Raw genomic sequence first — 12,438 nt, 5'->3', positions numbered from 1 at the left:
AAAAGTGACACACCACCACCGGGTGGGCTCGAAACTCGAACCTTTCGGTTAACAGCCGATCGCGCTAGCCAAATGCGCCACGGAGACAGTCATGCTCCACTCTCACCACCGTCAGAACGTTTCTTCATAGCTATCAGCCCAAAGGAGAAAAAGCGCCGCACCACCACCGGGTGGGCTAGAACCTCCAACTTTTCGGTTAACAGCCAGTCGCGCTAGCCAATTACGCCACGGAGACAGTCCTGCTCCACTCTCACCACCATCAGAACATATCTTCAAAGCTATCAGCCCAAAGAATGAAAAGCAACACACCAATCCCCGGAGGGCTCAAACCTCCAACCTTACAGTTAAAAACCGATCGCGCTAGCAAATTGCGCCACGGAGACAATCGTGCTCCACTCTCACCACCATCAGAACATATTTTAAAAGCTATCAGCCTAAAGAAAAAAAAAGCGCCGCACCACCACCGTGTGGGCTCAAACCTCCAACCTTTCGGTTAACAGCCGATCGCGCTAGCCAATTGCGCCACAAAGACAGTCGTGCTCCACTCTCACAACCATCAGAACATATCTTCAAAGCTATCAGCGCAAAGAAAAAAAAGCGACACACCGTCCTCGGGTGGGCTCAAACCTCAAACCTTTCGGTTAACAGCCGATCGCGCTAGCCAATTGCGCCACGGAGACAGTCTTGCTTCACTCTCACCACCTTCAGAACATATCTTCAAAGCTATCAGCCCAAAGAATGAAAAGCAACACACCAATCCCAGGAGGGCTCAAACCTCCAACCTTTCAGTTAACAGCCGATCGCGCTAGCCAATTGCGCCACGGAGACAATCGTGCTCCACTCTCACCACCATCAGAACATATTTTAAAAGCTATCAGCCTAAAGAAAAAAAAGCGCCGCACCACCACCGGGTGGGCTCGAACCTCCAACATTTTGGTTAACAGCTGATCGCGCTAGCCAATTGCGCCACGGAGACAGTCTTGCTCCACTCTCACCACCATCAGAACATATCTTCAAAGCTATCAGCCCAAAGAATGAAAAGCAACACACCAATCCCAGGAGGGCTCAAACCTCCAACCTTACAGTTAAAGGTTGGTGCACACCGGCGACTAGCCGCGGTCGCGCGACCATTTGCGACTGGCGACCAAACTGCGAGTGACGTTCACACCGGCAAGGATTCATGCGAGCGACCGGAAGTCGCAAACCCGGAGAGTCACGTACAGATCTCGTTATCAACGAGAACTTGGGCGACCGGCGACGATCAGCTGATCAGATACGGAGCCCGCTGTGTGCGACGCGCCTGTTTCCGACGGCTGTGTTTGCGTAGCGTTCTCCCGGCAGCATCATGGACTTCGAGTCTAGTGATGAAGAAGAGGTTGTGGCGGTGCTGATGTGCTCTGCCAACGTGTCAGCGCTGGCTGCACGAAAACCTTCACAGCAAAAAAGGCGGTGGTGGGTGCGACCGTCCCTTCGCTCGCGAGAGGTGGCTGGCCACGCAGGTCGTTTGCTTCCCGACTTGCGCTCGCACGACGAGGAGTATTTCCGAGAGTAAGTTTATGGTTGTTTTACGTGCTTATAAGATAGTGCATAACCTGTTATCTCGTTCTTTTTTTGGTGGTTAGCTTCATGCGGATGCCGCCACGAACGTTTGACACTTTGCTCGAACTGCTGCGCCCCGCAATATCCAAGCAGGACACAAACTACCGGCCTGCAATTTCAGCGCACGACCGCCTGGCCATGACCATTAGGTAAGAGGTTTGAAGATTAATATGCTGTGGCTTGCGGCTGCGCATCGCTTGTAAGGAAGTTTTGCTTGGGTGGGTAGAACTAATTGCATTTTCGACGAATGCGAGCTCGGTGGCGCAGTCGTTACTGCGGTCCGCAGTTTACGCGTAGGTGACGGGTTTGATTACGGCCGCATCGTTCACCTTTAGGTGGAGGCGAAATGCATTTAAGTTGGCGCGTCTGTTGCGCACGTACGTTAAAATCTCAGGTGGTGAAATTTTGAAAACCATCTGTTGTGGCTTATTGCGTAATCACTACGTGGTTTCCGCTTGTAAAATCCCAGAAAATGGGATTCTGCACTACACAATGACATTACATTTCGGGCGTGTCAGTTTCAGTTTTCTGTTTTCCTGATGCACAGATACTATATAGAGCGCAATTATTAATGATGTCATAAAATAAGTGAAACACAATCCTAAGCTTAGCGTGTACAATTATGCACAAATTGTTAGGACAAATTGATGTGCTGTTCGAGGCACTCAAAGAGTATTCATGCCAAAAATATTTTTCAGCATCGGGGAGGGAGGAGGTTTAACCAACCACACTTTATGTATCTGCATGCACGCTACAATAATGTGTATGTTCTGTTAAATTGACAGTGACCCAATACACTGTGGACAGTAGTGCAGTGGCAAAACGTATTGTGGACGGTAGTGCAATGTGTGAAAGCAATTTAAGCAATAGACTTGAGGGATGTATGCTTCGTGAAATAGGTTCACCTTGAATTTCCAGCTTTTCAGAAATCCATGCTAAGCAAATTGCTACAGGTACGTTTAGGTCGCCCATCTTCAACCTGAGTGATATGAGCACGTATACTCTTCCATGAAAAGATTGATGCATGCTTATGATTCGCCAAAATGTGTACGCACATAAATATTCACTGCATATTCGACAGCTTGCAGAGTTCACAAGCAGTGCAGTGAGATTCTGAATGTTAACTGTCCAGTCACCTGTAAAGTATTTATTGAAGATGCTCAATTAATAAAGAAAGCTCTATCAGAAAGGATTGCCATCATAAGCACCGAGTAGTGTACCTAATGCATGCTAATTTCCGTGTATTGATTTATTTCACTGCTGTATGTCATTGCCTTGCCAGGTTTCTGGCGACAGGTGAAACCCAAAGGGACGTGGCCTTCAACTTCCTAGCGGGGAGATCAACCGTTTCCTCCATAGTGTCGGAGGTCAGTGAGGCCCTTTGGCTTGTACTTCAGCCACTGTACCTCCAGCACCCTTCAACAACAGATGAGTGGATGAAGGTATGACAGGCTAGTTTTTCCTGCATTTTCGCAGCAACGATATTGATACATTGCTGGCTTGTGCTGCTTTGTGTGGTGTAATTGAAATGCAGCTAGGACAATACCAAAATAGCACACACTTCAGGACACTGCCTTTCAGGCAATGCACAATATATTGGAACAGACAAGGACATAAAATCGCTATTTGATAGATTTGTGCATGCATTGGTGAGACAAGTTATCCTGTGTTCAGAGTGTGAAGGTGGTTGACACACAACTCAATAGCAGCAGCTTTACTGGCAAAGTCTAGACAACGCGACGTAAAGGTAACACAGTCATTAAAGGAGTGTGCAACATTGCAACGTTTTCCATAAAAATGCTCATGGCTGATGTGTGAGAGTTTGGTTTCAACTGAGAAATGACTTGAAAAACTGAATGTGCTTGCATGTGAGAAGTGCAATACAAGCACGATCAGCCTATGTCAACGCAAATATATTGTGGCAACACACTGGAAACACACCTTTACTGGAAGGGAGAAATGAGTGTTGAACTAAACTGGGAATGATGTGCTTATGTTTAGCTCATCGTAATCCTGACCCTCTCAACACAGGGGAGCACATGAGGATAATCATATGCAAAATGCATTACACCACAGGCTTCATGTTCATTAGTACTCAATAACTTGCATATAATTGAAGTAAACATTCCGTTTCACTAGGAAATGCAGGTTGCCTATCAGAGTTTTTAGGCAACCTGTTCGGCATAGCATCAGTGTCATAACCTCTGTGAAATTGGCTCAAGAGCCCCTTCAGGAGAGGCACATGTTTAGCTACATATGTTTTTGGCCACAAAAAGTTTTGTGTATTTGAAGCAGCCAGATGTACATTTTGTAGCATTGGCAACGTGTGTGAAGGCGATCATTTGTGGGATTTTTTTTTCTGCAGATTTCACAAGAATTTCACGAGAGGTGGAACATCCCTCACTGCCTCGGTGCTATAGATGGCAAGCACGTGACAATAGAGTGCCCTGCGAACTCCGGGTCTATGAACTTCAATTATAAGGGCTCATTCAGCAAGTCGCTGCTTGCTGTGTGTGATGCCCAATACAGGTGATTCTGGGTTGTATTGAAATGTGCACACTAGTAAGGTAGCATTAACAATTGGTGTTAACAATTTCATTAGGTGTTAACAATTTCATTAATGCACAAGGTAACAAGTGATATTCAAGAGGTTGAGTGATGTGTATGGTTTTCCTTTGCCATGTCTACATACGTGTGCACATAACTTTAGAAGGCTAAACAGTAGTCCATCCTTCAGAGTGACGGGACTGCTGTGCCACTTGGTAACTCATTAGAGATGAATGCTGCACAAAACAATATAGGTGTCTTGTTATTTTGTGCACCACTGATGTAACAACTAGTATTGTATGCGGGCAACTGTAACATGGTCAACCAACATTTTTTATAGAAAAACGATGGGTTTCAAGACATGCACTGAGTATTGGTGGCTGGCCTTTGCTGATATACCTGAAGTGAAGTCTTATAGCTACAGCACTTTTGCACCCAGGTTCATATACGTGGAAGTCGGGCACTCTGGAAGTGAGAGTGACGGTGGGATTTTCTCCCGCTGCAATCTCCAAAAAAATATTTTGCAAGGAGCACTGGGCTTGCCACCAGTGAGCACCGTGGGCAACAAGGGTCCCCTCCCTTATTTCTTCGTCGGCGACGAGGCCTTCCCGCTGAAGGAGCACATGATGCGTCCATACGCAAGACGAAGTAAGTTAAGAATGTATGAAAGAAAGGCTTAGTGCTCTTCAGTTTATGTGAAAGAGCTGTGGAGAAGGTATGCTACAGCGAACCCTGTTGTGATTTTGAACATCACATAGGTGGCTCAAGGCATCATTACCTGTTTGTGTTTACCATTTTTTAAGTAACAACATAAGCTTTCAGGACTCAAGCCGTTGTATTGTAGCTCTTACGTGCCATCTTATTTTTACTAAGGAATTGTTGCACCATGACGTGTCTGTAGAAATGCAGACTATGCATGTATTTTAGGGGAAAGTGTTGGCGCACCTCTCTCGCGATTGGACAAAAGTTTGATGTTGTGGGAAAAAAAGTGCTTGCACTGGTACAATTACAACACATTGCACCCCAGCAATATGTAATCCCAATTATGCCTCAACGTTTTTTTTTTTTTTTTCGCGAAATTCCGCGGTTTTGTGTAAATTCTGTTCGGTTGTTCCCGTGTACGGCAAATGTTTTTTGCGCCTTTTGATTTTTCCTTTCTGTTATTGTTTGTTTATTTTTCCAGTTTATGCAGATATTTCAAATGTGTTTCATATGTGTAACCACACTCCTGCTGCATTGTATACCTGTAGAGTGTTTTACCCCTCACTCCTCTCTGTAATGCCCTTGGCCCTGAGAGTAAATAAATAAATAAATAAATAAAAACGTGGGTGAAAGCAGGGCCTCGCTACTTACATTTGGAAAAAAAGAGAGAAAGGTACAAATTCCGGCGTTATACGACTCGACAAATGACCTGGGAGATTTGTAAAAGCAATATGCAATAGGGATGCGTTTGACTAGGCAATCATGCTTCAGAAGCATGCAAAACTGGTTCGGTTGGTGCAATGCGAGAAGAGCCACCAAAACTCAGAACGAGGAGGAAAACAAGGGCGAACTCTTTAAGCACACACTGGCGACCAGTGCGCTTAATTGTGCTTCCTTGTGTGATCATTGTTTTGAATTTTGAGATTTTTTTCTTGCATGGATGTAGGCAATAGCAGTTATACAGTTTATATGTAAGAGACCTTCGAAGGTCTCTTACAGAAACATCTGTAATGGCAAGTTAGCATCTCTGCTGGCCCTTTGCGACAGTGCGGGGCGGTCCGCATGTTTCATTTGTAATCACCAATCATAGCGTTATGTTATATAAGGCTTGTGAGGTTATTTTTGTTACAATGCTCAGTGTCTTCCTTTTCAGCACTGCACGAAGATGACGACAAGTCGTACGAGCGTCGCGTCTTCAATTACAGGATGTCCAGGGCACGCCGCACTATTGAGAATACCTTTGGCATTCTGGCACAAAGGTGGAGGGTGCTACGCCGACCCATTAAGGCGAAAGAAGTCAACATAAAGACATACATTGGAGCATGCATAGTGCTACATAACTTTCTCCTTAAGGAGTCCACAGCATCCTCCACTGCCTATTGCCCGCCTGGTGCCACAGACAGCGAGGATTGGGAAGGACATCTTTCACCTGGAAGCTGGAGAGATGAGGCAGCAGCCAGCGGAGCGCTCATACCATCAAGGCCTACCGGCTGCAATGCTGCGAGGTATGCTTTTATTCAATTAATGACTGATGAGGTGCCGTGGCACATATAGTGCGCGTCCGACAAAAACTGAAGGATGCAGAGAGGATATAAACGAGAGGCACACATGTGTTAGTAATGGGGATTTAAATAGTGCTCCGACAGTAGGTTTTGTGTAAAAGCATACGACAAACACACATTGTAAAAAATGTTGCTCTGCAGTAGTTTTTAGAATGCACGTTTTAAAAGAAAACACGTAAAGACATGAACACTACATGTATGTCAAATCGTCTGTGTTGCTCAAGAGCTAGTAAATTTTTACTACTTTGAATTGTAAGCACCTGTTGGTGAAAGTTTTTCAGTACAACCACACATCAAAGCAAGGGAATGTGTACTAATTCACAATGACAATATGAAGAAAGAAGTGTAGTGAAAGAATACCTTGATGCGGGCGAAATGAACTTCTGACCTTCAAATATACCGTTCTATGTTCTACCAAGGTAGCTTCTACCAAACTCCCTGGTCACTTTATGGGAGATTCGTGGGCACAAGTTTTGTCCCTAGAAGTGCCGATATTTACGATTTACGTCCATTTGGTTTCTTCACATTTATATCATAATACCAACAGCATCCTATATATTTACGTTAGTTTTTTGTTTGTTCCAATTACGACTGTGTTTTAACATCCTTGATTCTTTTACTTTCTATTGTAGCTGAATATATGTTAACTAGGAGCAATAAAAAAACATAGAGGTCAACTTTCTTCCAAATTGATGGGCACAGCCATGTGCCGCGTAAGATGAGGTTTTAACAAAAGAAAACGATATTCATGTTGAGTACGTTGCTGATGCCTATTGAACGGGTCCATCAATTATGGTGGATTTTGAACTGACCGAGCTACATTTAATTAGGTTTAACTGTACAGGGCAATCATTCTCTGAAAAGTGTACAATGGTTTTGTCCAAATTGGAGCAGTTGCTGACGTTGGCTGTCACGGAACTTGACATATCAAAATTTCTAAAGTTAATCAGTAAATATGCATTCTATCATAAGCTGTGATGATGCCGTAGAAGACAGGCAGCAGAGGTAGCGCTCATTAATACATCAAAAACGAGGAACACTTTGGCAATATAGCGTCATGACTGCAACACTGAAATCCAACTATGCGTGAGATTTTCAAGCTCAGCATGCTCCTTTTACAGTGTGTGTCTTCCATCATGACTGTGCTGACAGAAATTTCACATGGCGCTTGTGCGTTGTAGGTATGCCAAGGAAGTGCGAGATAAATTGGCGCACTACTTCGTCACAGACGGTCAGGTGCCTTGGCAGGACAAAGTGGTGAACAGGACTTGAGGCATACAAGGTAAAGGTGGGTTGTAAATGCATTTTATTGCTTACAGAACTTATGTACATAGCATCTTTTTAAGCTAAACAAACAAGAGAAAAATCGCCCGTGACACAATAGATACATTACAGAGAAAACTGTCATGTCCAAATATAACCATGAAAACACAAAAATAAATAATCCATGTTAAAATATTTGAGTTATTGCACGGTTATCACTATAATTATCACAGAAATAAGTTGCCTTAAAGCGGTCATGAGGCCCAATTTTCAACCATAACGTGTGTTGTATGGGCTGATTCTTGTATGTTCACATACAAGCTGGCAAACTTCGAGCGATTTGGTCAAGCTGTTAATTTTAAATCGCATATTTTTATAAACGAGCTAGTCGCCCGACAGTTGGGCAATACTGACGCACTCACTATCCATGACATCACAAACCGCTTGCTCGACAAGCTGCTGCACAGTGTGCATTCTGGCAGACGGTCGTGTTCCGTCATCAACTGCGCTTGCAATCAAATTTTTTCGCATTGTTGAACTCTCCACTAAAGCTAAATGACTTCCAGGGGTCGAAACATGGCTACTGCGTCAGCAATGTAGCGCTGGTACTTGCAGCAAATAATTTCGAATGTCAAAATGGGTCCTGTAAATGTGCAATGCGTATACTATTTGCCATTGCTTCTTCGGCTTGTGACGTCTCGCACGCCATGACAAAATGGCGGTCACTTGTGGTAGGTTTTAAGTTTTAGGAGCCGAGCACTTCTACGGCATATTTTTGACTAAAATAATCTCTTAAGGCCCCTTTTCACACGTGTACTAGCACATTTTACTCTGTAGTTTTGTTTTTTGCTGACAACCAATAATTGTTGAGTGACCAGTCATGACCCCTTTAAGTTAGGACTAGAAATGTGAACACAAGATAAAAAGGTGGGTGTCATTGACATTATATAAACATTTCAATTTGCTTCACTGCTCTGACGCAATTTCACCTCTGCTTCATACAGCATGAATTCTACTGCATGCATTACATCTTGTGCAATGTGCATTGGTAGCTCCCTGAGGCGTGCATCGGTACGTAGAGCGAAGAAACCAATGTTATCTTTTTTGATGACCCCCTTGTTCGCTCTGATGTGTTCAAGGTGCTCCATGCACGCTTGCGCCACAGCTTCATGACTTGTGCCCTCTCCTGCATTGCTGTAAAGCAAGTGTGATTTGTTATTCATGTATGTGATTGCTTTAAGGTTGCATTGTTAATTCATAAGGCACCATTTAGCAAAAAAAAAAAGTGTGAGAACGACAAGGTAGAAACGGAAGAAACAAGACAGAGCACTGACTTTCAACTGATGTTTGTGATTTTCGACACTAAGAAAGAAAAAATATAGAGCAACTGAAGCAAATTAAATAGCACACTTAAAAGATAAATGTGTCAATAGGGCGTCTACCTCTCTGTGAGAAATAAATGGGCTTTTGATCTTTAAAACGGACACTCGTGTTTTGGGACAGGGTGCTGATGTTCTGATATTAACGTCTAAATATTACAGTAGTTACATGGGTTCTGTCTGCCTTAGTATAATTGTGCCCATAATAAAAACATCAGTTTAAAGTCAGTGCTCTGTCCTGTTTCTTCTGTTTCTACCTTGTCGTTCTCACACTTTTTTGTTACTATGTCTGTGTACCAACTTGACCGAGCATTAACCTTATAAAGTTTTGTATTTTGTAGCATGTGCAGGATTGTTAGAAAAAAATCTGCAAGTTTATCCTCTAAGAGTTAGCGGTATATCTCACCTAGCGCCCTCGCAGGTCCGTTCTCGTCTTGCCGAGCGTGACCTGCAGTGAATTATACATATTGCTTAAATGTACAGAAAGAGATCCTTTTCGAAAAGTTGTGATTGTGATCTCTTGCCAGGAGTACCTAAAATATTTTTTTTCGTTTACACACCGTTTTGATGGTGGCTCCTGTCTGGATGTGGTTGCTGAAGCATCGCTGCAGAAGGAGGCAGTATTATTATACAACTTATAAAGTGTTACAATTTCATGCAGCAGAATCTGGTGTGAAAACATTAGGCACATTCTCCAAATGTGCTAGAACGTGAAGAAAGTTACAAAACATGTTTTCAAGATTTAATAAATTGGCTATTTATGCATGCCCTTCATTTGTCATTACTTAAGTGGATTCATAAAGGCTTTACTCATTGCTGCAGGTGTCGACACCAGTCTCCTCAGCCGTATCAGGGGTACGTTCCGGTTCCGCTGCATGGCTTGGCCGAGGCTGTGATCTGCAGTGATAAAAGCTTCTCTCTATGTATTTGATCATGCCACTAGTACATGAACAGTTTTAGGCATTCTTTGGGAGTTCAAATGCCATTATGATTTCACTCAACACGAGGTTTATTTATCATAAGAAGTCACTTGCGTTACCTCTTGATTGAGCACTGCTGTATGGAAGGTGTGCATACAGGTGTGCCTTTTATGTTAATAAAATGCTATGTAGGCTGTGCATCTAAATGAGAGCAAGAGATATTGTCACGGAGATGAAGTAAAGGTGCATGCTGAAGTAAAGGTGCACATTTTTGTGCATGCTCACCTCTCGTTAGCCTCTTCTGCTGTGATGTGGCTGCTACAAGAGAACATGCAATATGCGATTCTGTCAGTGCTATTGTGTGCATCTTTAGAGCATTTTCACTGTTTTGCTACAATATAAGTACTTATGCTGCATTCTTGTAATGAATATGTGATGCTTGCCTATGAACAGCCTCATGATACATGCAATAAGCGATCTCTTTAGATTTTTAGATTTTGTATTAAGCCTTCCTTCTTTAGATAACTGAGAGTCGAGAATGACACAGAAGTACACTCAATTCTCTCATTCTTAACTGTTCTGTCTTCAATACTCTGTTTTGTGAAGCTGCCCACGTGCCACTTGTATAGTATGCTATATTTTTTGCGTTGTGCTGATGCATTGTGCTATGCTAACCAAAACATTTCATTTTCTGTTAATGGAGGGTAAGCATTATACATTACCTTTGGTCAATGGCACTCATGTTGCACAGTACCCTGAAAGAATAATGTACAGAGTTATTTTTGGTAGCTGTAGCCACAATTATTCGACATCAAAACAGCCCATTGCCACCATGTTCATGATCAAATGCATGCCCACTGTGAATTACCTCTTGGGACTTCTATGTTTATGTGCAGTGTACTTATGTGTATTGATATGTGTGTATTTATGTGTATATATAACAGTCATGTGAATTAAATCAACTTTTTTTGTTTAGTACTCAAAAGTCAGCTAATATTGAACTTACGCCACAGGCTCAGACTCTCCTTTCATTAATTCAAGCATGGCCTCAAAATGGGGCCATTTTATTGTAGGAATGTCCGCTGCTCCGGCTCCACTTCTTTGTTTTTCACGTATGTCTTGTTCTTTCCTTTTAAAGATGTCACGCAGGTTCTTGAATCGTTTTTGAACAAGGACACCTGAAAACAAAACCCTTGCTGTAAGAATGTCTTGTGCATACTGTATCGCTGATAAATTTTCTACTTTATTTCACCACAATTGTGAGCGGTCTTTATTTTCTTTGCCCAGATCATTTCGGTTGCAGCACCCTAAAATCTGAATATTGGGCGTCAAAACGAATCACATGCCATCTAAACTTAGGTATTGGTAGGGGCTTAAACATTGCGAAACCACAACATGATTGGGGGAACCTGCAGCCGAGGGTTCCAGAAATGCCACCCACCTAGTGTTTTGGACCGTCCACCTACATGTGCACGACATCACAGCTGACGCAATGATTAGTTGCGCAAAGAGTTGTGTACACTGTTTCTTGAAGGTAAGCATGTCTGCCAAGCTATTGTAACAGAGAGGCTGTTTATACTGTCGGCAATAGAAGTTCAATTGCAAAAAGTCTATTTCATGAACCAGCACATGATGTTTTTATCACCTTCACAGTGAAGCTTTCTAAGCATTACTGCATTGTGCAAAACTCCATAGGTTAGTATATACTATTGGTATCGGCCAAGCGCAACTGTCGTGTACAGCGGGAGCAATTGTTGTCAAACAAAAGCAAACATGTTAAATAACTTGAAAAGAAGGATGAAACTAACTAGAGCAAGACGACAATTTTTGATAGAAAGAAATGCAACAAACATAGTATATGACTCAACGTGTAACATAGAGAGAGCGAGAGGAAGGAAAATATAAGAAGAAAATAAAGGGACCAAAACATGAAAACATACCAACACATAAAAGCAGACATGAAACATTTACTTTAAAATATAGGAACAAAGAAAACAAACAAAAACGGGGCACAGTTGGAAGCGGAGAGATATAACCTCTGGGAATAAAGGAATAATCGAAATATAAAGGCACCAATAGACAAAAACACAGGAGAGGAAAGGAACAGTTGTAAAGAAATGAGGATTAGATATGGGCCACATTACAGAGGAATAAATTCCCCAATCTGTGCTTTCCTTCAGTGTTCGCCCAGCCACTAGAACACTACCATATCTTTTTTTTACGATTGCATGTCATTTGGCATCAACAGCATGTCTGACTCCCAAATCCGGACTTTGAGAGTGCTGCTAAACATGTTTTGTATGTCTTAATTACACGCTATGGGCGCACAAAATGCGCTCAAAGCAGAAGCTACTTTGCATTCTTTTTTAAAACAGCTTAACTGCAACGCATAAGCACAATTAAAGCGTAACACCTCCCTCACCCCTCACTAGATATTATGCATTGCAAAGGCCGCACGTTCACAAA

The 12,438-nt window shown here is 42.7% G+C and overlaps 1 protein-coding gene across 1 annotated transcript; it reads right to left on the bottom strand.

Moving 5' to 3' along the window:
• Positions 1 to 7,698: 7,698 nt before the first annotated feature.
• Positions 7,699 to 10,826, bottom strand: LOC119170821 (uncharacterized). Its single transcript, XM_075885687.1, has 6 exons — positions 10,695 to 10,826; positions 10,258 to 10,290; positions 9,863 to 9,949; positions 9,613 to 9,657; positions 9,459 to 9,500; positions 7,699 to 8,867 (listed from the first exon to the last, which is right to left on the bottom strand). The coding sequence occupies exons 1-6, from the start codon at positions 10,712 to 10,714 to the stop codon at positions 8,630 to 8,632; spliced, it is 465 nt and encodes a 154-aa protein (XP_075741802.1). The 5' UTR covers positions 10,715 to 10,826; the 3' UTR covers positions 7,699 to 8,629.
• Between the last annotated feature and the right edge of the window lie 1,612 nt (positions 10,827 to 12,438).

Source organism: Rhipicephalus microplus, unplaced genomic scaffold (assembly GCF_043290135.1).
Source record: "Rhipicephalus microplus isolate Deutch F79 unplaced genomic scaffold, USDA_Rmic scaffold_250, whole genome shotgun sequence".
NCBI lineage: Eukaryota > Metazoa > Arthropoda > Arachnida > Ixodida > Ixodidae > Rhipicephalus > Rhipicephalus microplus.
The sequence above is the reverse complement of the archived record's forward strand: the minus strand, read 5'-3'. Positions and strand labels throughout refer to the sequence as shown.

Coding starts and splice junctions, on each gene's coding strand:
- LOC119170821 (XM_075885687.1), bottom strand. CDS start 10,714: ATGAGTGCCATTGACCAAAG. Junction 10,291..10,694: donor ATGAGTGCCATTGACCAAAG/GTAATGTATAAT, acceptor GTTCTCTTGTAG/CAGCCACATCACAGCAGAAG. Junction 9,950..10,257: donor GCAGAAGAGGCTAACGAGAG/GTGAGCATGCAC, acceptor TTATCACTGCAG/ATCACAGCCTCGGCCAAGCC.